The sequence below is a fragment of the Dermacentor andersoni genome, chromosome 4, assembly GCF_023375885.2.
Source record: "Dermacentor andersoni chromosome 4, qqDerAnde1_hic_scaffold, whole genome shotgun sequence".
NCBI lineage: Eukaryota > Metazoa > Arthropoda > Arachnida > Ixodida > Ixodidae > Dermacentor > Dermacentor andersoni.
Window position 1 is genome coordinate 84888963 of NC_092817.1, and position 26854 is coordinate 84915816.

General features: G+C 42.4%; 1 protein-coding gene across 9 annotated transcripts in view; it reads left to right on the forward strand.

Annotated features, from left to right (window-relative positions):
• Window positions 1-16764, forward strand: part of LOC126536427 (E3 ubiquitin-protein ligase TRIM33-like) — a 157625-nt gene extending 140861 nt beyond the window's left edge. For 8 of the 9 annotated variants that reach the window (XM_055073997.2, XM_055073998.1, XM_055073999.1 and 5 more), the window contains 3 exons: window positions 4645-4701; window positions 14889-15097; window positions 16404-16764. In XM_055073997.2, coding sequence (XP_054929972.1) covers window positions 4645-4701; window positions 14889-15097; window position 16404 — 267 coding nt within the window. In that variant the 3' untranslated portion in view covers window positions 16405-16764. The remainder of the gene's footprint in view (window positions 1-4644; window positions 4702-14888; window positions 15098-16403) is intronic. The other variant, XM_055074001.1, reaches the window with a different exon arrangement.
• The last annotated feature ends 10090 nt before the right edge of the window (window positions 16765-26854 follow it).

Below are 26854 nucleotides of genomic sequence, written 5' to 3' on the forward strand. Positions count from 1 at the left end.
TAGTGTGCTGTCCTCTATATAACCTGTATTAAGGCTTTATTGTGCCCCTAAAGCAGTACTGGACAGTGTTACGTCCATTTAACGCATGACTGGTAGTGCACGTGAATTGAATATTAACTGTTGTGTGCACTAGACATCATTTTTCAGTTATTGTTACGATCATTATCAGTCGAAAGTAATTGGGTGTGTCATTGTAAATAAATTGTTAATTTTTACTTCTAGAGATGCTGATCTGATGACACAAGTTGGTGAATGATTTTGTTACTTTCCATATAGTGAAGTGAAACAAGATAAGAATAAGAAACCTATTGTAATTCTCAAAGTTTGTCTGAAAGTTGCAGCATGCAATGGGCACATGTTGGTAATATTGAGTTAATGTGTCTACACTTTTGGATTATAGAATTTCCACGTGATGCATTCCCCTCAGTTCTCTCTTTTCCTTCATTGTTCACAGAGGATCAATTTGTAAGCATTGTGCACAACCTTGCAGTCGTTGTGGGAAAAACAATTTATTTTTAATAGAACAAATGTATTGCACTGTGTGGACTTGTACTCACATGCCAGACTGCTACTGTAGCTTGAAAGCTCATGTGGAAAGCAGAGGCCAAAATGGATGTGCAAGGTAGAAAGTTGTCATTACATTATACAGGGTTTGAAGTGGTACTAGAAACTCAAGATAAAATACCCTGAGGTCAACCCCATTTTCAATACTTTTAAGACACTTTTAATTCCTTGACATTCTTAAAAGATGCCTGAACTTCACCTTGGCACATCATTATAGACATCTGGCTGTAAAGTCGGTACAGTCCAAATGTCAAGCCTATCTAGTCCTTCGTATGCTTTGAGGTGGTCGGCCTGTCTTCATGGAAAGGATTGGAAAGTACCATAATATTTATGCAATTTCTTTCTACCACGGTGGCATAGTAGCCGTGGAATTCTGTTGATGAGTTCAAGGCTGTGGGATCGACTCCTGGCCATAGAGGCTGCATTGATATTGTGCACCTAAGCTGAACACCTAGACATACAGGGTGTTTCTTTTCCCCCCCGTAATTGTTCTTTTTAGGCTGTACAGTCTCTTTTTAAAGAAAGCAGCCCTGCTATCACGTCAGTCCTATGACAAAAATAAAAGCACAACAAAAGCACGAAACTGAAGGTTGCAGCATCTAATACCAGCCAGCACAGTTCACTTGTTGCATTGCATGCCTCTAGGCATCCTGCTCCTTTCTTTTTTTTTGACAAGGGTGGAAGCTTGGGTGAGTTGGTGATTCATAAGAAGAATGAGTGCAACGTGAAAGACTAAAAGACAGAAGGGAGTGCAGTGTTTGTTGTATTTATTTCTGTGTTCTTGTCTTTCATGCTGTGCTCATTTTTGCATGACATTAGCAATGTTGTAGCACAGTGTGCGTGTGTGTCTTTGCTTATCACACGCACGTGCACCTGTCAGTTTTTTTGTTTTTGTGTTCAAGGGGTCCCCTTGTGTCCCCCTCCTTTTTTTTTCTTCCCTCTCTCCCAAGGTCAAGTCTGGGGTGAGCGTGCTTCTTCCCTTAACTCTGGTGTTGAGAGCGGGTGAGGCGGAGGCTGGCTTCTCACAGTGCCAGTCAACGGCGTGCCTTTTACTTATGCCCTTTGGTCATAATTTAGATGACTCTTGGCACTGGAATGCGACATCTGTTGTCTGCAAAAATTTTAATGAGAAAGAGTGCCCATGGCTTGAAGGACACACACGTGCAATTAAGTGCAGACTGTCAGCTGGTTCACTCCTTGATGGTACAGTGTTCTAGGCATTTACATAGTAACAAAAGCAGGAGCCTTTTTATTTGGAAGGTGCTGAGGCCAAAAGAAAGAGGACATTGCTTAGTCCAGTGCTGTCGCTGGGCGTTGTTACCTGCGACTCTTAACTTTGTAATGTTTAAAAGCATGCTGTTGCATGAGAGTGTCAAACATGCTCGGTAGCTTAGTTGCTTTGGTGACGTGCTGCTGAGCTGGAGGTCACAGCTTCGATTCCAGTCACAGTGGCTGCATTTTGATTGGGGTGAAATGCAAAAGCTCTCGCGTATTTAGATTTAGGTGCCTATTTAAGAACCCCAGATGGTCAAAATTAATCCAGAGTCCCCTGCTACGGCGTGTCTCATAACCAGATTGTGGTTTTGACATGTAAAATCCCATGTATAAACTCCCTTCTAAGGGCGAAACCCCACAAATAAGTTGAATTCCCTATCAGGTGAAACATCTCAATCCTTGACTGGAACTCCATTTGTGCAGTGAGGCCATTCAGCATTTACTTTTATTATCACTGTTGTATATTTCTAGAACACTGTACTTGATGCCTAGCATGCCAAAAATGGTGAGGACAAGAGATTCACTCTGCTGGTTTGTGATCGTACAGCTACGCTTTGTGCGTAAAAGTTGGAAGTAGACACCATGATAGTCTGCTCTTAACTATGCACGTAATCCTCCTAAACCTTGTGGGCCATTGTAATGCAATTATTTGCAACAGAACATTGCTTTCCTGTAATATTTATGAACTAGCCCTTGTTATGGCTTTTCTAAACACTAGAGCTGTGTGAATGCCAAGATCACAAATTTCAAAGAGTTCGTTAGTTCATTTACCTATTCAGATGGGAAGTTTGTGTTCAATACTTGGTTAATTTGCCTGTGCGCCATGAAACTGAAGCTGATGAACACAGACCTCTAAGACTGATAGTTTTACAATATGTGTTGTGCACCAGGCATGGGTTAAGTAGCTTAAGAGTCTGGTTATGGTTATGCTTTCTTGTGTTACCCATTCGAAGCATCAGTTCTTTGGAGGGGCTGATGCTATCAAAAGGGAACATGCACAATCTAAATGTTGCTTGGCTAGAAGCAGTGTGTCTTGGATTTTTGCCAACTTGACCAACTTTTTGCAAAGTAATATAGTTTCATGATTCTATTATATTTTGCAGTAGTCATGTTGCACTTTATTTTCGCAGTCTTACTGTTCACACAGCTCTAGTCATGGCTTCCTCCACCTGACGCCTCTGGCTTTCCACTTTCCGTTCTTCCCAGACTGTCCTTTCCTTGTATTCCTGTGTGTCTCAAATCTATACACTTTTGTACTTCTCCTTTCTGAAGCACCACGTTGCAACCTCTGTTGGATGCATTGCTTGCAGCTCTGTCCTGCTATTGTTCTGTGCATGTGTGTGTATTTTCTGTGATCAGGAGGTTGCCGTTCTAGCAGCACCGTAACAGTTTGATGCGAAAAGAGTTTGAACTCGGTATGTATTTCGCAACAAACGGGAGCTGACAGGTTTTTAGAAAGCACAGATTAAAAGAAACGGTAATTTGTCTTACGTAATGCTATTAGCGTGCAGTCAAAGTTCAAGAGCCATGAACTAAGAGAAAAACACACACACACACACACACACACACACACACACACACACACACACACACATGCACGCACACGCACACAGTACATACTACGGTACATGAAGTGCAGTATGTACCCTAATTTTCAGAATACAGTCCTCACCAAGTATTTTTGCAAAATCAGTTTTGACTTAAAATAAAAATCTCCTATTACACAATCCATATGTGGTACACGTCCATGTTGCAGCAGTTGCCTTATTAACATATGAGAACAAAAATGGAGGCCAATTAAAGTGTCTTAGGTAAAGTACCAGCGATCACTGTCACTTTCAGCCTCGAAATCTGGTGTAGGCAAAGCCAGAAGGCTTGTTGGAGCGTAAGGGCCCCACCATTGCCTAATTGATGAAAGTCTCCTCGTCATCTTCCTCATTGTGATCGTTTTCTGCGGTATGAAATAAGCAGAACATCTAGCACTACATCTTTATAGGCACTGGCAATATGAGCAAAGCTCTGTGCAGACATTATAATGCAAGTTGATTGCCGACTTACCAGCCATGCAATTTTGCTTTTTGTGGGCAATATACATGAGCAATGTTCTTGAAGATTCATCCAGCAAATAGTCCTAGTTATTTACGTGATGGCCACAGTACATTGATGGTACAACCTTATAAACACTGTGACAGCTACGTAACCCCTGTAGACAATGAATGTAGACAATGAATGTAGACAATGAAGGAACCATTGTGTAAATTAACTTCTTTTTAATATAAATGCACATGTTCTTAAACAATTAACATGCAAGGGGAAAAAAAGACCACTTGCCCTTGGTGGGAGCCAAGCATATAACCTGTGCATGTTAATTGGATTCAGATTCTGACAATCGTGGTGTCTTCATACGGTTTAACCGAGCATTCTTTGTAACTGGGAGAACTAGGAAAAGGCGGCAGCACAAAATGACACGGATGGAAATGAGATGAAAAGTATGGGTGCTGAACTTCCAACATTTTTGTGAATGATTTTGTTAGAAGTTCAGCGCTTGTCCTTGTCGTTTCGTCTTCGTCCGTGTCTTTTTTCCCTGCCGCCTTTTCAAATATGTGCCAACAAGCCCAGTTTGCGACATTAATTTTAACTGGGATTGTTTTAAGTTGGCTGAACCACATAATTTAGGATATGTGCTTATGCAATGGGTGTATCATGTAGTAATTGACTTTAAATGTCTTAAATGACATTTGAATGAGGTACTTTAAATGCACCTTTTTTTTTCTTGCCACTTCTCTGATCTCATTACAAATACAGAAGGCAATCGATGATTATAACATATGGAATAAAGGCAATATCTACAAGGCATTCACAGTAAGTAAAATCAATTTGTAAAGGTTTGATTAGTGTGGTGAAGATAAATAGTGGACCATTGTTGCCACAGGCTGTCTTTTTTTCTATAGGCCCACATTTATTACATAAACTAAGGAGATGGTCAAGGTGAAGTAGTAAACTCATAACAAGGGATACAGGCAGAAATTTACTGTTAAGCTTTTGTAACATCAGCTGAGGCATCTTTTGGTGTGCTTTTGCAAGAAAGGTGACAGGCCAGAAATGAATATGTGAAATTCAAATAGAAAGGCCTGAAATTTATGATTAAACCAGAAAATACTGATTTTGTTTGAACATAGTGTTCTTGGCTACACCAAGATAGCATGGCTTTGTTTGCATGCAGATTCTGGAAGCAGTGGCTGCAATCTTGCACTTCCAGAGAGCTTAGCAAATTTCATTCTGTCTGAATTTACCTTCCGGGGGGGTGGGGGAGCATCACATAATATCACATAATCCTCCAGCTCCAGCATTGGAGAATGCAGGTAAGGAATTTCACTTGTAGAAGCTAGACAGAGGCGTGCGGAGGAAGTGTCTGTGTTGGTGGTGACGCTTGCCTCGTGAAAGCATGGGTTCGTGACACTGAAATATTTTTCTCCCGACTATTAATGAACCAGTTTGAAAAATACTTGCGGTATAACGCTCCACAGAGGGCACGTAACAACTTCCAGCATATAACCAGATTGCTATGTGGGCTGGTGAGGGGCCCCTTAAGTTAAACTTCATTTTATGCCGACTTTGTGACTGGGCAGCTAGCCAATTCTTATTTGCTAGCTACAAACTGTACACATTCATTGGTATGAAATATCAGACTGGAGAGCTGTTTTAAGTAATGCTGCTTAAACTCGATGTCGTGTTTGTTGCTATTGTCTCAATACAGGTGACATGTCACCAGCTGCTTTCAGAAGTCACACTTTCTAATTTTCCGTTATGTATTTTTTTGCCATTGCTTTCTACTTTGTTCTTTTGTTTTGCCTGTGCATTTTTAGCAGCCACTTACATTATTTGGCCTCTTAAATGTCACAGTATGATTTGATGAGTAGCGCTATGTGCCAGAAGTTTGGGGGATGACAATGAAGCTGGAGAGGGAACTAAGGGACTTCTCAACAAGCAATGGAATGCATAATGAGATGTGCATTACAGAGGCAGTGAGACGATGGTATGAATTAGGTTAAGGCATCTCTTAACATCAGTCTAGTTGAGGCTAGTAAGAGAAGGAAGTGGAATTGTGCAGGTCATGTGATTACTAGAGCAGATGGTGGTCTGCTAGACTGACAGAATGGATGCCAAGAAGTGGAGACAGTCAGTGATGTCCGAAAGTTAGGTGGTGTGATAAGATTAGGAGATTCGCGGAAATGGGAGTCAGTTGGTGCACAACAAATGTAACTGTATGCAAGCAGTGTGAAGAAAAAAATGTTGCAAGATTTGTTGCTCTTCAGGATGTTAAAACAAGGCCCAGTTCAACAGGACATGGCTTCAGTAGGTACTGTTGATATTTTACTTATGGAATCCTGTCAAACAAAAGGTGACCTGCATCTAGAACTTAGCAACACTCTCGTTTAGTAAGCCATTAAGAATGAAGATATTTTTTTAAACACAGGTAGCGCCATATATCTTATTTTTGTCTTTGCAAATGCTGCCACTGTATTCACAGCATTAACTTGCCTGCCTGGTCACTTGTATTGCCAAAAATTTGCTAACCTTTTGCTTTAGCTGCATGGTATTTGCTGGTAACTTACGCAGCCAGTGTATACATAGGTATCCGTATGGTCATATATAAACATGGCCAAAGGTCACAAGCCATTCTTGGTTGCCAAGTTTATGGTGATGTTAATTTTTCCTGCTTCTTGTCTAGAGTAAATATTGAGGTGAAATCAGGTATTTCCCAGGACTGGTACAACATATGTGTCATTGAATTCACAACAGCACAATTCATCTGTTGCATGTACTAAAGCTAAGGGTTGTGAAAATGGTATGTTTGCATTAAAGGCGCAGGAAAAAGTGGCAGCACCAAGCATGCAATGCGCATTCCTCAATGCGTCAAGTACTTTTTACAATAGCTGCGATGGGCTCTTGACTTGCCTGGATGCATCTGCAGTCAGCGATATAGACAGTGTCTATCGTTGCGTGTTCATGAAGTATGTGATCAAAGCAGTGCGTAAAAAATGTCTGAAGAAAGTCCATAGGTAGTTAATATACACAGCTTTGAGGAGATTAAGATATATATATATATATATATATATTTGGTAACTCATCATTCACAGTGGTGGGCATGAAGATTTATCTCTGAATTATGATAGATGAAATAATTGACTAAAATTCAATAGCATTCTGATTTGTCAGCTTTAGAGGGCATGTGGTAATTGCAAATGTGAAGCCAGCCAAAATACAAAGAATACCCATGTGCTAGAGGCCTTCCCACCTCCCTTTCTTTTTCTAAATTAGGTGAACCTCTTTGGCAAGCACTAGTCATGAAAAATATGGCCTCTAAATGTCCAGACAAATGCATTGGTGTTCCACCAAATATTTTCACATGAGGCTCGTTCTTCTCTTGCTGTGTACAGCAGCTGTATACTAAAATCTGGTACAACCATATATTTTGCTGCACATTTTGAATACCTCTTTGAGATTTCTTGCAAATGGACATTCTTTGCGTGTTGGCTGGCTTCACTTTTACATTTGCAACATATGCCTCACTCTAATGCTGCTAACCAAGCAGCTATTTAGTGACTTTTAGTTGACTATTCCTACCATTTGTGAAGACCACTGCAAATAATGTGTTACCAAAAAAGTGTGCTCATGACATTTATTTATTTATTTATTTATTTATTTTCATTCACAAATTAGCATTGTGCCAGAGCAGCATTCATGCACCTCGTGACATACCCAAATTGAACCGGCAAGTGCACCAACATGCTAAGCTTGCTTCCTGCAGGCAGCTGAGCCAACTAATACACACACGGGAACGTGAAGTCTTTTAATTTTTGGTGTAATCTCATGTGCCATTGTTGGGTTGCAGTGAAGTGGCATCCCTGGATGCACTCTGCTTATCTGAAAAAGCATAATGTGCATACTCCCATGAAATGAAAAAGCTGCAACACGCTGTCATAGGCCTTTATGAATATCTTCTTTTGGACATCCAGCCCATCAACTTCCCTCCCCTAGATGGTTGTTCTTGTGATTTTTTTTTATGCGAAGCATATTACTAGAGCTCAACCCAGCTCCTCAGGCGCGGCGGTGTCGCCTTCGATGACCTTTGACCCCATGCCATACCACGTGACACCGTGACGACACGAGAGGAGAAACGGGGCTCCAACTCGCGCCGTCGCTCGCGGCGTCGCCTTCAAGGCTGACCATGTGACACCGTGACGTCACGACAGAGGAGAAACGGGGTTCCAACTCGCGCCGTCGCTCGCGGTATATAAGCAGCTGCGCTTGTTTCTAGGTGGCTTTGGCTCAACTCTTGCAAGATGGGCTGGGTGGGAATCGAACCAGGGTCTCCGGAGTGTGAGACGGAGACGCTACCACTGAGCCACGAGTACGATGCTTCAAAGCGGTACAAAAGCGCCTCTGGTGAATGCGGTGTTGCCTTAGAAACGAGCTGTTTCCAAGGCTCAGGCGTGCGTCGCTTGCTCAGGCGCACATTTCGTTGCCGCGCCAAACGCTGCGTTGCTCGACGCTCACCGCGTCCAATGCGCGGCGCGTAGTCGCTGCGCCGTAGCCCATTGTCTTACACCCCTTGGCGGGTCGACGGGAACGCTGTCGCGTTCCACTCTTGAAGGCGAAGCAGAGTAACGCATGAGTTGTTTCTTCGTCTAGCCGAACCAAATATAGCCAAGCAACAGCAGTTCACCAGGCTAAACAGTGGTTCAACAACTAAAATAAAGGCTAGTATGCTTCGCATCCTGGGCTTAACCTTAGCTAAGCCACAACCATTTTTTTTTTTTCATGCCAGTGCGGACATGAATTTTTTTGTCACACGAGCTACAGCATACATGTCTCATGGCTATGAGGATTGCATCTGCCAAATACAAATAAAGAGAACTAGATGAAAAATGTTTCATTTTAAAGTCTAAATGTGAGTTGACGAAGAGTTTCATGCCTGTAGAAATTGTGAATGCGCAGCCACTGACCGTTGGGTTCAGCAGTCTATCAGCTGCTGGCTCACATAAATTCTGCAACATCACAAAGTCACAGTTCACATTGTATGCAGGGTTCATTTTAGCAGGAAGTCGAAATTTAAGAATTAGGTGGTAGGCATAGTCAAATGGGGTCATTCACGCCATGCTAGTGCATGTGGTGTTTACAGGTATCAGCCATAATATCAGGAGGGAAAGAAAATAAAAAATAAATAACTAGTAAAACCTATAGAATGCTAGATTTTGTTGAAAATAAAACTTGTTTGATTACTGACAGTTTATTCAATTTTGCAGACTGTTTTGTAGGGGTGATGTGAATGGGCACTCTTTTCCGTGTTCACAGCAAGAATGATTTGTGCTTAGACAAGCAGAAGTGTTTACGAAACTCGTGAGATAAATATGTGGCGACAACCAAAATTTTTGGTTGCCATTTGTAGATTGGTTCCATAAGTTGGTGTCACTGCTGTGCGGGTTATTATGTATAAACAATGGTCTGAAAAATCGGGCTTTAAAAACACAATTAGGTGACTATTTTTATTGTTTTTAAATCAGTTTTGCCCAAAACTAGACGCAAATGAAAAATGATAAAATATTTTCCATCAATACTACAGTAGTAAGCAAGCTCTAGATGCTGGGCATTTTACGATAAAGTAATTTTTTCATTTCATTTAATATACCCCTCAGGGCCAAGGGCATTACAGAGCGGGAGTGGTAAATACAAAGGAATGAAGAAGACAAATACAGTTGGTTACATGAATGTTTAAGTGGCACCTGTATGTACAATATTAGCTAAGGCTTCACGGAACTGTTCATAATTAGTAAGGCCTACAACTTCAATGGGAAGATGGTTCCAGTCATGCGAGGTTCTCGGCAGGAATGATTGTAAGAAACTTTTAGTGTTGCATGACAAAAGGCCGACTTTGTACTGATGATCAATGCGACGGGATGCATAAGTTGGATGGGGGATAAAGTGATCTCGTGTAGTATGATGATGGTACAACTTGTGGAAGTGGACAATGCGAAACACTTTTCTGCGAGATGCCAGCGATGGGAGGAAAAGGTTAGATTTCATGTTAGTTATACTCGCTGTGCGGTTGTAGTTAGCAAGAATAAAACGTACAGAGTTATTTTGAACCATCGTGAGATCAGTGATTAGGTTTTCATGAGTAGGGTCCCATACCAGAGTTGCGTATCCAAGTTTGGGTCATATTATATATATATATATATATATAGTTTTATATTACCAAAGTTTCAAATTAGCAGGTACATTGAAAAATTCGCGACATATGTAGCCAAGCTGCAATTAGCGTTTTTAATTATGTTCTCGTTATGAAGAGACCAGCTGAGGCTAGAAGTGATGTAAACACCAAGATATTTATATGAAGAAACTGATTCCAACGACATGTCAGTGTAGTACGATGGTATGGTAGATGTTTTCCTAGACACACGCATGACTTTGCATTTGTTAATATTTAGCTCTATTAACCATTCATTGCACCAGTTCCCTATAGTGGCAAGGTCCGACTGAAGTAATTCAATGTCGTTAGCATTGGCACTTTCTCTAAAAATGACGCAGTCATCAGTAAACAGATGGATATGGGAGTTGATAAGTGAGGGAAGATCATTAATCTAAATTAGAAACAATAGGGGTCAAAGGACGGAACCCTGTGGAACACCTAAACAGACCTCTGTAAAACCAGATTTAATGCAGTTAGCACAAACAAATTGCGAACGGTTGAGAAGAAAACATTCAATCCATTTCAAAAGGTTACAGTCAATGTTAAGTTGTTTTAGTTTGTGAAGCAATTGTTTGTGACACACCTTGTCGAATGCTTTTAAAAAATCTAAGAATATACAATCATCTAGTGATGATTCATCAAGAATATGATGTAGTGCATGTGTAAACGATATTAATTGGGTTTCACAGGAGTAAGATTTCTGAAAACCGTGTTGTACTGACGTAAAAAATGAGTTCTATTCAAGGAATTTAACCAGGTTGGTAAAAATAATATGTTCGAGCATTTTACAGCATGTACTGTATAATATGTTCAAGCATATTACAGCAGGTACTGGTGAAACAGATTGGACGATAATTATTAGGGGATGCTTTGCTGCCGGATTTATACACTGGTATCACCTTGCCTATTTTCCACTCATTAGGTAGTGTACAATGGTCAAGCGATTGCTGGAAAAGTTTGGATAGTATGCTGGAAGAATAATCTGAAGTGTCTTTTAAGAATTTTGAGTTAATACAATCATATCCAGGAGCAGAATGAATGCATAGTCCATCAATAAGCTTACTGACACCGGTTGAAGCAACAGTTATGGAGCGCATGTTTACATAGTTGAAGTGCTGTGTACTGCTAGATGTGGCTGTGAAATTTTCTGAAAATGTTTGGTTTAGTATGGTGGCAGAAAGGTCGGAAGGAATTGGAACACCGGAAGATTTGGTTAAGACAAGGCTGTTGTCAGTCGAAGGAATAATTGCACGCCAAAATTTTTTAACATTGGTGGTAAGCATTGAAGGCATAACATGTGAATGGAAGTGCTTTTTGGTGTCCTTGAGCGCTTGCACATATGCGTTTGATGCCGTAGTATACGATGCCCAGCATTCACTTGTGGATGAAAGCTTTGCAATGCAGTAGAAGTGCTTCCTGTGATTATTTGTGATTAAATGGGATTATCTTACCAGGGAGAGTTTGTGTGATTTGTAATGGTGCGTTAAGGAATGTACTGTTCGGTTAGATGGGTGACTATAGCTGTGAACATGTTTCAATTAGTTTGTACACTACGGTGGTCAGAGCCATCAAGGAAAACGTCACAAGAGAAGATAGTGCATTATTTATGGCCTGATAATTTGTTCTGTAGTAGTCTCATACTATTTTTTCTTCTTGTTAGTTTTCGGGCGGTCTAGTTTAATATCAAACTGTAGAAGCAAGTGGTTGCCAATTCCTGGCAGGTACGTTACAGGCGATACTATGTCGGGTCGATTAATAATAGTTGTCCGCCATGCATTTACTACTGCAGTCTCCAACGGGGTGCACATGATTTCTTAAGGGTTGTAGCCCCAAAATTTGTTGTTTGCACTCCAATAAAATATAGTGCTATGTCATCTGTGGTGGCGAAATTGCACGATACATGCACTTTCAAAGCAATGAGATCACGAGTAATAATTTGAGCAGATCTGGATTGTGCACTTCACGTTGAGTAGTGTAATGCAAGTGGTTTGTGTGCACAGTAGTGCACACCAAATAGAACAGTAGTGCGCTCCAGATAGAACCCAAGGGCTAAATATTGCAATAATTCTTTCCCCAGTCTGTTGCTTTTGCGCTTAATCACTGGCTCACACTTGCCATCACTTGCCATTTTCACCGAGATTGGCCACTTAGCGCAATTGTCATTGTACAGAGCAGACTAGTATACTTAAACAATGACCATAAGGTTATATCGGGAAGTGTGCAATGAGAAAAAATATCGGGCTAAGTATGGCCACTATGGAAGCTTGACACACAGAACTCTGTGGTGAGTGAAGTGTCTCCTTAACCTTAGACCATCGCCAGACAACATGGTCCTTAAAGCACGTCATCAGCATGGACTGGTACTTGTCCCAGGGTGTCCTTGATGCTTGCTTGAAGTCACTTCTCTTGCACATGCGCATCATTTCACTTGCGGCAGTGATTGAAAGTCAGTCAGGGTGGTTGTGTTGTGTTCATCGCTTCCATAACACAATAATGTGTCCTGCACTGGCCTTGGTTGCAAGAACTTGTGCCCCCATAAGCCCCAAGTCATTCTCTTCAACCAAACATGGCTCTTCGTTGCCTTGAATGCCAATGAGTGAAGTGCTGTCATGCTGCCACGCTCCTTACCATTGCTGTCATGTAGTTGTCATCATTCTGTAATCATCACTGCCGCACGCACATGCTTGCACAATATTGCAGGAGCATTGCACAAAGCTGGGGGCATCGGGAGTAGTCAGAGGAGTAACTGCTGCCACTGTAAATGAATTCAGAGCTGTTGGAAACTGCAGATATTTCCCCCAGGATCAGCCATTTGGCACAAAGAATAAAGAGAAAGGGAGAGGACCTGAGAAAAATAATCATTACAAAGCACCCCTCGTACTGATTGGATGCTTCCAGGAGAAATGGCATGTGACATAGCACGTGTCATTGACATTTGTACTGGGTTGCCTATTCCAGTGAAAACAGTGTGAAATGGCATGCACAGTCTTGTAACAAAAAGCCAAGAGATTGATTTTAATGTCCCAAAGTAACACATAGGCAACACAGGTGCCATTTTGGGGTGTCTGCTGTGGCCTAACCCGCCATGTGGCTGTAGCAGCCTGGGATAGAACTTTGCAATCTTGCACTCGGAAGCAAAATGCATAGCCCTGAGCCATTTTGACGGGTATGTGGAAAGAATAGATAAGGAAAATAACCATGAAAAAATCTGGCCCCAGGAGTGTTGTGCCCCATGAACTAAACTTCTAGCACTCGTGGATGACTTTCTGTGACTGAAGCCAAAGCATGTGTTTGAGGGCCCTTAAAGGGGCCCTGAACTTAAAGGGGCCCTGAACAACCCCTCAGGCTTGGTGAAATAACATAATCCAAGGGTAGGATACACTGCTGTGAACATCTCGGTCAAGTTTTGCTGTTATACGTGGTGCGTGGCGCTTGCAAGCGGAGCGCACGGTCACTTTTCTCTCAAACGCTCTTTTCAACTGAAACCTGCTCCTCATTCTCTTCTGGATGCTTTATCTCGTAATAAAGTGGATTCCCATATGTGGCTGCTTATTGGTAGCTGCAGTCGGCTGTGTCGCGTAGATACCAAGGCCACCACGGAGTAATTCCACGAGTCCATTGGCTAAGCACACCGCGGCATGTTGAGGACAACCGTGTTTGGCTTACATTTAGGGCGTTGTAGGCACCAAAATCGGAAGTCGTGGTGTCTACATTAACATCCAAAATTAAATTTGAACTACACGCTCTAGTGACATTTAGAAGGTGAGCATTGTGGGCACACCCCACTCCGCTGTAGCCTTCACAGTGCAAGCTGTTGAAGAAGGAATGGGAGCACAGTGGAGGCTGCGTTTGAGTGCCAATAACTCTGCTTTTGCTGAATGCATTGAGGTACTTTTTGCAGCAGAGTGTTTCTGAACTCAAGGTTCATATAATTATGCCAGCAAGGTCAGGTAAAACTGAGCAAGGGCACTGGAAAATGTCACAAACCAGTGACTTACAAGTGAGTCGTCGCCATTCAATCAGCTTATGATAATGCACTTAAAGGGACACTAAAGGTTGACAGTTAGTCAACTGGAATCTGGAATATTGAATTACCCTTCTAGGAACCTCCATAGTACGTATTATTTTTAAAGATTGCTTAGTTGCAGAAAAAGTTGTTCCACACAGTTCTTCCACAGTTCAGAGCCTGTGATGGATGGGGTCTCTTAGCAGCTATGTTGGCATTATCAAAGAGAGGTTTGGAATATGAAGAGGGAAAGACCGAGAGGTCAACCATGGTCGTGCCCAGTTAGCTACCCTACATGAAAGAAAGGGGTGGGGGGTGTGGGGTGAAGAGTCAGTGTGCTCATACCCTCAAATCAATGTTCACTTAGATAACCCCACTTCCTCTCGGAGGTCAGGCTTGCAAATAGGGGTTACCACATACTTGCAAAAAGCAAGGCAATATGCAGTACTATAATGAACCTTCTTATTACGAATGGCCAACTACAATTTACTGTTTAAAGACTGGGCAGTTTGGGCCTCTTGTGCATGCTGAAAAGTCCAATGCATGTGTAAAACATCCCAGTAAGATTAGAGTTAAACGAAAGAAAATGCATGGGGTAACAGATAATTTTTTGCTTTCTTTCTGCTAATCCTTTTCTTTCTTTTATTTTAAGTAGCACATTGAACTTTTCAACTTGCCATGTATCTGGATTCCTGGCTTATGGAAGTGTCTGCTCCTCTATTCGCATGTTCTACTTGTGGCTGGCTTTGCCTGAATGCTGACGAGTGTCTCTTCCTTCTCTGCTTGCAGAAGGAGTCTCAGGTGTGTCAACAGGCACGAACCCTGGAGCGGGACTTTGACGCCCTGGTCCAGCAGTTTTTGCCCGAGCACTACGCCGACCTACGAGACGCCCAGCCTGACCCTCAGCCAGGCTATGAATCGGACCCTGAGCGCCGCAAGAGGGCGCGCACGTCCTCCACATCTTCATCGCCTCCTGAGCAGACCGTGATTCTCTCTTGGTGAGCTGCTACCTGTTCTTTCTTGTTCAACATTCAACGTATATGCATGAAAAAAAAAAATTGTGGGTTGCAGGCATCCAGAGGAATTTGTAGTTCAAGCATGGTAGCTGACATTGGAAATTGTAAGCTGAACTAATGTGTGTGCATACCATAGTGCCTTCACCAGCATCACAATGTTATGCTGGGCTGGGAAGAAATTGCAATTTTACAGCAGTGGTCTGTTGTAGTTTCTACAAATTGATGCATAGCATTGACTGCAACTGGAAGATTGTGCAGTGATAATGGAAAGTTCTGGTTCAGAATTGTTAATTTGCAAGATTTAAATCTCGGGCCCCTTTGACATGTGCCACTTTTACATGAATGCAACAGTGATGCATTGAACTGCCTTTTTAGCATGCCACATCTATGCGAATGAGGTGATGTGCTGAGAAGGTGAAGCGCATATTAATGCGCCAGATGAAGGTAAATCAAAAGGGGAAAGATGCCTTGTGCAGTTCATGTAAACACTGGCACATTGCATCAATATAGAAAGTGAAATATTGAGATGGTGTTTATGCTTTTAATTTTTAAGCTGAGAGTTTGTTGTGTCACCTGGCTATTGACCCATGTCTATAGCTGTGGGCCTTGAACTTTTAATGTGTCCTTACCTTGCAGGTAAGGACACATATGTGTGTCATTGCAAATCAAGCTTTCGTTGTGAGTTAAGCAAATGTTTTGTCTTCCCACTCAGCCATACAAACATTTCTTGTTTTCACTTTTAAGTGTGCAGAATAGTGTGCGACTAGGTAGGATTTCACAAATGGCTCGTCAGATGCTTCGCACACTTTTCATTAGGCAATGCTTATTAAATGAGCAAACCCTATATAGCGGTCTATGTGAAACCCCATGAAGTCTTTCAAGAGCCCCTGTGTGCCCACAGACCATGGTCTGAGAAAACACTAGTCCGTTTCGCTTGTGTTTTTACTATTTAACTGGTGCTTGTTCATCATTAAATCTCAGTTGTGAGCACCACATTGTCCTAACCATTCTTACTTTGAACACCTTATTTATTGCTAGTATTAAACACCAAGCATGCTATTGTTTCAAGACACTGGCCGAAACACTGGTCTAGCATAAGCAATTTCGCAGCTGCAGTATTCTCTGTGTCTATGCCCACATTTCTTTCCTTTTTCTTTTTGTGCGCTTCACTGTTATCATGCCAGCCGAATTTATACTTGATGCGCAATGCACAAGTGGTCTTTTTTTTTCCCCGATTAGAGTTTCCTCTTCTGGTTTTCTTAAGGACATGCCTTTGTGTCTATTTCAGATAACTGTACAGAAGCTGACAATATGAATATTGCAAGGCTTCCATGCAAGCTCCCCCCCAAAGCCCCAGCCTCTCACTCTCCCACAAGACGTGGCACCTTGTCCTGCGACTGTTGCGCCTCCCACCTTTCGAAGACAAACGAACTGAACCTATTTATTGTTTCTTGTATCGCACAGCAAGTCGATCGGTGAAAAGACAGCAAGCTGTTGTGAATGTATTAAGTTGTTCTCCCCTTGTGCATTGTTTATGTCTGGTGTGTGACGTCTCTGCATTTCTCTTCAGGGTCTAGACTGATATACATATATATATATATATATATATATACATAAATATAAAGAAGAAAAAGTCTTGTTAAACCGAACGCTCCTGAGTCTTGTCTGATTTTCATCATTCTGCTTGAGAAGCAGCTTAGAGGGATTGCAAAGGGGTGGAATATAGAGTTTCTTACAATATTACCTAGAGGGAAAACTGGGGCTGTGGCGCAGTTGTACGCATGGGAATGCCTGGTTGGTGGGCACGGTCTTCAGGTTGGCGTTGGTCTCGGAGAGCCAGGACGTCTTGAAAGAGTGCCTGGCTAGCAACGTTCCATCTGTCACAACGGGTCATTTTCTACTAAAGCAGAATGTGAAAAGCAGTTTTTTCTTAATATTGCACAAAAACATGTTTTATTCAATCATGTGAACCTGTGCTTGTATGTACAATTATACCTATATGAAACATAAAAAATGTAAGCGAGCCACTAAAGTTGGAGGACAACCTACAAGACTTGCGCTTGCTTTCTGACAGTTTGTTGTCGGTTCTTGGTTTTCATCACTTGATTATGCGCTGCAGGTAGGTAAACTTTATTGAAAGGTGTTATAGAGGTGAATGGAAGGCTTTTATTAAGATTTTATGTTTAAGAAAGTTTTATCTGTGCAGCAATATCCGCAGTTTAGGTTAAGCCTCACTCAACACAAACCTCGCACACCCATATACCATCGTTCCTATAGTAACGCAGTGCCTGTAAAGAAACTCATTGATGTTGGCGCCAGAGTTTCCTCTAGGTAATGTAAGGAAATCTATGGGGTTGGAAGTCACTTTACCATGAAAATTACCGGAGAGAACTCTGGTGCTGCTATTGTTCAGCTACCATGGGGACAATGGGTAGTACATTTTCTTTAACCTTTGTGCTCGTAGCTTCTTATGTTCTTCTGTCATTACTTTATTATGCTTTCTTTTTCTTAAATTTCAAGAAATCCTACTATTCTAATGGCATGAAGGCAGTAAGTCTCTGCGCACTGTGAATCATTGTGAATTGTTGCATTTATAACACAATATTTTGTTGAAAACAATCAATTTGGAAAGTCACAAAATCATTTGAAGACATAAAGACGAAGTTTAGGCAGATTTGTGCATAAACCATCATTCCCATGCTGACTGAACCACCATACTTGCAGCTCTCGTAGACACTTTAGAACATGAGAGCTTCCTCTAGTAATTTTCATTGGAAACACTATAGTGGCAGTGATGGGATCCTTTATTGTTCAAAAATACCTCGTAGTTCCTTTTTGGGCAAGAAAATGGACACCGTCTAAGCTTTAAAGGAAGATTCCTGGATATCCATTGCCGTGACCAGAAATGTAGGTTTGAGGGCTGGCTGCAGTATGGAAATGATACGCACAATATTTCTGAATGCATTTAGTCTAGGTAGCGTCATTCATCTCTTAGAGTGATTGGTTTGCAGGTGATGGATTAGTGCTAACAGATGTGCCATTCTAGCCTCACATGCAGAAATGCTAGTAGCAAAGTGCACATATGCTGCAGTCGCATTCTCGCTGACAAGTTTTCGTTTCCATCAGGCACTGGTGCAACTTAAAATGTGCAAGAGCAAGTCTTAGGGTGTCATTACTTCCCCTGGCTGTGTGACTTGCCTCACTTATGGGTGCAACGTCACATACCACTTGGCAACTGAGACATCACTACCTTACAAAGAAGCAGCCCATGCACTTGCACTAATGTAGCATCTGCAGACCATTTACCCCATCTGGCTAAGCAGCGAAGTGCCACTACCCAGAGTAGGTCGCAAAAATGAAAGTATTGCAAGGCTTCAGCGATCTTCCAGTAGGCAACTTCTTCACTGAAACAGCAGCAGGCTTTCATATCAGACACAGCCATCTTCTCTAGGATCACTTTGAGGTGCACGCAGTGTTTACGCACGAAGGCATCGTCTGCCTGCTGTGGCCTCTGAAACATTTGCAGATGCTACCACTCTTGGTGTCTGCGTGGTACACAAAACCAGGCACTAATTGCCAAATGCGAAAATTGCACCTTAGCTCAGTGGTTACGCATCCAGCTCCCAACCGCACATTGCCACAAGAGCTTGAGTTCAATTCCCAGTGGAGGCAGGGTCAAAGCTATTCTTCACCATGTGGTGGGAGTGACACCGAGTCTTAAAATTTAACTAGCACTAAAAAGATGAACTAGATTGACAAGCACATCGGTAACGATGTTAAACTTCAACTGATCTTTACTATGCTGAAAAACACAATAATTCATGGGATGTGCTGAACTTGGATGCAGAGAAACCTACAGTTCTTTTTTTCTTTACACATAAGCTATTGAAATGAGTTGATGCGCAAATTATTTTCCAGATAACAACACTCTTTTGTGGCAAGAGCGAGCTACAGGCTGCCTGTACAACTATTGTGTGCTTTTTTGATGCAAGAAGATCCAGCATTGCCCTAGTGCTATGTCTTTTTGTCCTAGTTAAATGTCTCAATTCTGAAATATGCCAGCTTTCTTCAATAACAAAGCTGTGGATCAGAATGTAAGGCCTGACAATGACATGATGTAACTGAAAGGACAAGCAGACAAGCTCACAGCAAAGCCAGGGCCGGTATTCTTGAGTAACACTTTTGGAGATAGTTTCACTTTCGTGATATTTAGAAAAATTTTGCTCTGGGCACATCTAAACATAATGTTACACACGAGGTGTTTAATGGAGAACCAGATGAATCTGGTTGATAGGCACGGTTGTTCAAGAGCGGTCTCGCGGCAGCTTGGCTAACGTTGTTACTGCCAACGTAACGACGTTACTGCCAACGTTACTGCCAACTGCTAATGTCGTAATACTGCCAACAGCAAGCCTCGCACGTGATCAGAAACACTGTGTGGATGCACCCGGTGCCGAGTCGCATGAAATACTGGGCAAGTGAAACTGTCTCCAAAGCATGGTCACTAGAAAACTTATGGTTTCGAGACAAATGTCGTCCATGTAGGAGAATATTGTTGGCTGAGTGCTAATGTATCCTTCCTACTACCTTAAAGGTTTAGCATTTATGCTGTCTCACTAGTGCCATTTTTATTCAATCAGCATTGGCCGCATTGCACTGACAAAAAGAAATTATCAGACCCACTGGACCAACTACATTCGCATTTCAGAAACTGTGAACACGTCTTGGGCATAAGTTACAATTTAAAAACTTTAAAGCACATTCATAAATACATGGTGCAGTTTTCATGGAGTGACCTTTGATATGTTTTTATTGTGGCTATGAAGAAGCCTGTGAAATATGAAAAGGAGGAGCATGGGAGGGATATCTCGCTGCACTATGGCAGTATACCTTCACAAATGTTTTCAGAGAAAAGACATATGCATGTAATCTGCATAAGAACTGAACAGCTGCGTTTCATTCCATCACTCTGGCCTGTCCCTCATCAGTTGAAGCTAGGTCCATTTAATTCATTCTGTACTTCGTGAACTAGTTCATGCCAGTTTTTGGTTGTGCAGAACCGGCACGGCACCTCCTGCACAAACACTCGCTCCCTTTTTGACGATTGCAGGCAATGGTGTGAACTCGTGCACGAAGTCTTCACTGAGTGAAATGAATGACGACATGCAGATGCCGCCATGTTGAACAGGTAAACGAAATAGCGAAATGCAGCGCCTCGTGAACCAGTTTTGATGGCTTCCACCTAGAAGTTGCCAACGTGGCTGTCGAGACTTAAATGAATGCCAGGACTCCTCACTTAGCGTTATGCATTAGAACTTCATTCTTAAAAAGCATGTTTCAGAGTGCTGTACAATCATGCAGTGAAATTTATTTCAATTGGCTTTGAGTTACATATAAAGAAACTTTATAGAAACAACTGCATCAGGTATTGAAAAAAGTAGCTTATGGCTTAAAATAAGTACTTGTAAAGCTGCATAAGCATTGCTAATCAGCTGTCTTCCATGCACCATGCAGTTGCTGAAGGCATATATGAACAATGCAGAATTGGTCTCGTGAGTCTGTGAAGTACTATACAGTACATCTTCTAAGGCTTGGCTTAATTTCTGCAAGACATCTAGGGTATATTTGCATTTAAGGGTACTTGGAATAAATAAGATTCAGCTCTTGCATGATGACACGAGATCCCCTCTATTGAACAGTCATTGGCTCCTTAAGAGTACAATGCAGTGCGCCTTTACCGCTGAAAAAAATTAACTTTGGTATGTCCGGTGCCAAGAAGCATGAACCCCGAGTTCCACAAAGAGCTGCGGGCGGCGAGGGCCAAGGCGCTCATTGATCTCTATGCCAAAGACAGGGGTACCGTGCTTGTGGACGTGGCAGAGTATCCACATGACAGAAAGGCCGCTGCAGTCGTTGGGGCATCGACCGGTACAACAAGAACAGTGGCCAGTGTGCTGACTCGAGGGGCACATCCAGCTGAGGAGGTGGCCATTGCCCTGGCCATCGCTGACCCTGAGTGCACGACTGTGCTCTGTGATTCTAGGATGGCAGTGAGAAATTATGCCACAGCAAGTGTGTGTGGTGAAGCCGTGCGTGTATTGCGAGCAGTTGATCTCGCGAGTGAAAATCGGTGGGTCGTGATAAAGTGGTTTCCGGCCCACATGGACAGTGATGTGTCGGATCGCGGAAACGCAAACCACAACGAGACGGCGAACACGGTGGCGCGAGGACTAACCAACCGTGCCGCTGCTACTGCGGTCGACCCGGCGTGGTGGTGGGAAACCGAGGGCAATATGACCTCCTACAATGAAATTGTGAAGTGGTACAGACTAGAGAGAAGGACTATGCCGCGACCTCATCCGGGCGTGACCCATAAGGAAACGGTTTTATATCGACAACTTCAAATGGGGTCGTTATTTACCCCGGTGCTGATGAGGCACATGTGTCCAAGTGTTTATGTAAGTGACCTGTGTTGTGTGTACCGAAAGGAAAGAGCCACTGCAGCTCACATCCTTTGGGACTGTGCTAAGAATTCGCACGAAGCTGCAACGATAACAATGATCTCGCCATGGCTTGAGGCCGCAACGAGGTGCTATGATCAAGATGTCCAAGCCCAGGCCGTCCAGCAGATCTCGGCGGCCCTCGAAAGGCAACGACCGAGCGAAACCGGAGGGAGGCTGCCACCCCAAAAGAGGGGCAGGCGCGGTCGACCAAAGGGAGTAGTGCAGCCGCGAAGACGCCATGGCCGCTTGACGGTGATGCCTTCCTAACAGGGGAAGGCTAACCATTCTGCAGGCTTTCATAACAAAGTTGCTTCACTCACTCACTTGGCCCAAGCAGACAATCAAAACTGATGATGTGGTAGTGAGCTGGTGCGGCAGCTTCCAGGTAGTGTTGCCACCCACCTTTCGTTATGTCTTTTCTGGCTTACCATGCCTCTGATGCCAAGATGGGCACTTCTGGTACTGAAGAAGCGCAATTAACTAATACAGCTCGACCTATTTTCCTCTTTAGGCGTCCTTTTAAGAATAAGAATGGACAGGCTTTGTGCTGAGATACATTTTTTTGGAAGATTTGGTAGCAATTTGACGAATGTACACTCATACCAGGAGATGAAGCTAATTGCATGCTTAGCATACAAAAAGCTCGACGAGCCCTAGGGTTCCACGTGAATTATTCACACGCACAGGAATGTCCATAATGTCTTCAATTAACTTTTTTTGTCCGCTCCATTTGAATTAACCAATAAAAACAAAAGTTGTACAAAAGAAACAAACCAAGCAGTCATCCCTCAGGCCAAGCCGCCTGCTGTTCCTTTTATTTTGGTAATCAGGGAGGGGGGGATTAATTTTTGTAACTATATATACTTACACTTGCCCTGGACACAATACTTATTAGATAGTAGGGATATCCACAAGCGAAAATGTACAGGCCTCCAGTGTGCTAGGCAGAAAGCTTGGAAATAACTGGCTTCACATAAACTGCGACAGGTGAATCGCAGCGCATTAGATGAGTAATGACTGCTGAAACAGGGCACGCACAGCGCTGCTTTCAGCTGGTTTATTGCCATGGAACATGCATACTCAGAGGCACATATTGAAGAGGAGGGAGAACAAAAATTTCAAGTACAACCATAGAGGCTAAATGCATGCACGGCAATTTCCTTGTCCAGTAAGCAAACACAAGGAGTGCTCACACATTGCTCTCCTATTTGGTCAATCAAATCTGCTTCAGTTATCACCCTATAGTAGGATACAATTTTAAAAATAGCAGTAGGCGACCAAGGCACACAGACTGCATGGGGTTGTGTTACTCCACTCGCCAATCGCAGAAGCAAACGAAGTCGTCATCATGCGACGTTTTCAGGATGGCATCGTACTTGATACCTCTGGAGTGTCTCCTGTTCTTGAAGAGTCTTTTCATTGGCGGAAGCGATGAGGTGTGCAACAGACATGGACAAAGTGTATGGAGTCCGAGCATTTCACTCTTCAAAAGTCCATGGGACAGTTCATGTCACTGCCGAGTCGGTTTTACTCATGAAACTTCAATGCCAACTGAAGTGAAACTTGACAGTAAATATTTGTAGTGAAACAACCGTTTTATTTCAGTTCAATAAAGAATTAGACTTTCCCCGTTCCACGAGTGAAAACATATAAAGGCATGCGCTTAATATTTTATTTTTGTGATTATTGCCTTATTTAGATAACAGAGAAAGTTTGAAGTACGAACTATTTGCAGCCTCGCGAAGGAACCGTGGCTGGCGGTTATGAGGGCATGGGTAGGGCTTCACTGCAGACTTCAGTTGTATCTGACTATAGTAAGTTGATTCTTTGCCCTACCCTTAATGCTGCAGTTGTCATACATGGAAACACAACATAGTGTGCAATGATATGCTTCCTTGCTTGTGCCGATTATCTCACAATCAGCTAATCGTGTGGTCACACAACTTCCTGTCTGGCTCAGATATACTTTCTCAAAAGATCAAGAGAACCTATAAACGATGGCCTCCATTATCATCATTAGCAGCAGCAGCAACAGCCTATTTTATGTCCATTGCAGGACGAAGGCCTCTCCCTGTGATCTCCGATTACCCCTGTCCTGTGCCAACCAATTCCAAATTGCGCCTGCGAATTTCTTAATTTCATCACCCCACCTAGCCTTCTGCCATCCTCAATCGCGTTTCCCTTCTCTTGGCACCCATTCTGTAACCCTAATGGTCCACCGCTTATCTAACCTATGCATTACATGACCTGCCCAGCTCCATTTCTTTCTATTAATATCAATTAGAATATCGGCTATCCCCGTTTGCTCTCTGATCCACACTGGTCTGTTCCTGTCTCTTAACATTATGCCTAACATTCTTTGTTCCGTTGCTCTTTGTGCGGTCTGTTTGTTCTTGAGCTTCTTTGTCAGTCTCCAAATTTCTGCCCAATATGTTAGCACCGGTAGAATACACCGATTGTACACCTTTCTTTTTAGTGTTAATGGTAAGCTTCCAGTCAGGACCTGATGTCTGCCGTATATGCTCCAACCCATTTTTATTCTTCCGTAAATTTCCTTCTCATGATCAGGGTCCCCTGTGAGTTAGTGACCTAGGTAAACATATTCCTTCACAGACTCTAGAGGCTGACTGGCAATCCTGAACTCTTGTTCCCTTGCCAGGCTATTGATAATTATCCTTGTTTTCTGCATATTAATCTTCAACCCCACTCCTACACACTCTCTGTTAAGGTCCTCAATCATTTGTAGTAACATGTCTCTAGAGTTGCTAAACAGGGCAATGTCATCACGACCTCCAAGCATAAAACAAACTTCTTTTTGTGTTGTTTAACGTACTCTACTAATCTTGCTATTACTCACTTGCTATCAATAAAGTTATTTTATCTGTCTGTGTCTACTAACTGCACAATTTGTTCTCGCAGCAGTCCCTTGCCTTGTGCGCTTGTCTGAAACTTGGCATGTAGACCAACTAGCCAGATTTTCCGCTATTGTGAGCTGCGTGAAGCAAAATACTGTGGCTGTATTCTTCCTGGAGAACTTTCAGGAATGCTTTCACTTTTGCACCATTGGAGCAATGAGCATTCTGCCTCTTGCTTAGGCAGTTCGCATTTACTGAAAGTGACATCACCAAAAGTACACCATTCAGAATACAGCCCCGAACTAAATAGCATTGAAACAATGAGCATGCAGTGCTGCAAAACAAGGGTGAAAGGACACTGCACAGCACTGTTGCTTCCTTTTGATGCATCACTCATACATCAGTGAACCTGTCAATTTCAGTACGCCTGGGAAGTAAATATATTACGCAGCATCCATACTCCACAGGTTTCTTCACAATGTACATCTTGCCATGGCATCCACCACATCCTGGAACGCCTCACTTGACAGGACTTGCAAAGGATCATTCAGGGTCTCCTAAATATTTGTCTTCTGTTGTCCACACTAGAAAGGTGGTCCTCAACTTTTGACCACCATGAATCGGTTATCCTACTTGTGCATATTTTGTTTTGAATACGGCAAAAGCATGTCTCTAGTAAAGATGTATTATATCCCTGCCACATGCACGCTTTCAAAGAGTGTTCGAACTGAAGACCATTGAAATCTTCAATCCTGTAGCTCCCTTCTATTAGCTTTCGCAAAGGAGCCAATAAGGCCCTTTTGAAAGAGAGGATTTTAGTAGTATTTGGTTTCCACTGTCCTTAAAGTATGCATGTGACAGGATGTTACATAAATGTTGGACTTCGTGTCAGCAGAAGACTTCCGATGGTAATGTCTTAAAACTATGCGAGTTGTAAAGGGCCACCGTCGCAGAGCACCAGGTCTCAGTCCATTTACGTTTTGACAAAAAATGGTGACAGGTGTGCAGGTGTTTGGGCAAAAAGAGGATAAAGTGCATGTGGATAACTGATGCAGGTTGACAGAGGATGAGCTGGTGAAACGACTTAATAGCCTACATGGGCGACAGAGCTTGTGGAAAAGGCACTTTTGCTCTCTTACGGCAGGATGAGAGGGTGGTGACAGCATTAGATTTGACCTCAGTGATACTACAGTTGGATTTTTTTCTTCTTTTTTAATTAGTGCTCGTAAAAAAATGAAAATGTCTAACTCAAGAGATAAGTTAGAATTTGCGGAACTGTCAAAACTGATCAACAAGGCGAAAATAAGTGATATTCGAAACTATTAACGTGAGAAAGACTGAAGAAGCCGTAAAAAATGGACGCAGCCTGAAATCAGTGAGAAAGAAACTTGGCATAGGACAAACAAAGATGTATGCCCTAAAAGATAAGCAGGGTAATATCATCAGCAATCTCGAAGATATAGTAAAAGCAGCGGAAGAATTCTATACTGACCTGTACAGTACCTAGATGAGTCAGGATGCCTCAATTGGAAACAGTAATGAACAGGATACAGAAACTTCTATAACTAGCGATGAAGTCAGAAGGGCCTTTCAAGACATGAAACAAGGAAAAGCAAAAGGAGAAGATGGAATAACAGTTTATTTAATGAAAGATGGAGGAGACATAATGCTTGGAAAACTGGCGGCTCTTTATACGAAGTGTCTATCGACTGCAAGGGTCCCAGAAAAGTGGAAGAATGCAAACGTTATACTAATCCACAAAAAGGGAGACGTTCAATAAATGTAAAATTATAGGCCCATTAGCTTACTCGCAGTATTATATAAAATATTTACCAAAATAATCTCCAATAGAATAAGGGCAACATCACACTTTAGTCAACCAAGGGAACAGGCTGGCTTCAGAAAGGGATACTCTCCAATGGATCACATCCATGTCATTAATCAGGTTATCGAGAAATCCGCACAGTACAATAAGCCTCTCTATATGGCTTTCATAGATTACGAAAAGGCATTTGATTCAGTAGAGATACTAGCAGTCATAAAGGCATGATGTAATCAAGGAGTACAGAACGCTTATGGAAAATATCTACGGAGTACAGAACCTTGGAAAATAGCTACAGAGGTTCTATAGCTACCTTAATTCTACACAAGAAAAGCAGGAAGATACCTATAAAGAAAGGGATCAGACAGGGAGACACAATCTCTGCAATGTTATTCACTGCGTGCTTGGAAGAAGTATGTATTCAACTGGGAAGGCTCAGGAGTAAAGATTGACGGCGAATATCTCGGCAACCTTCGGTTTGCCGATGACATTGCTCTATTCAGCAACAATGCAGACAAGTTACAACAAACGATTGAGGACCTTAACAGAGAGAGTTTAA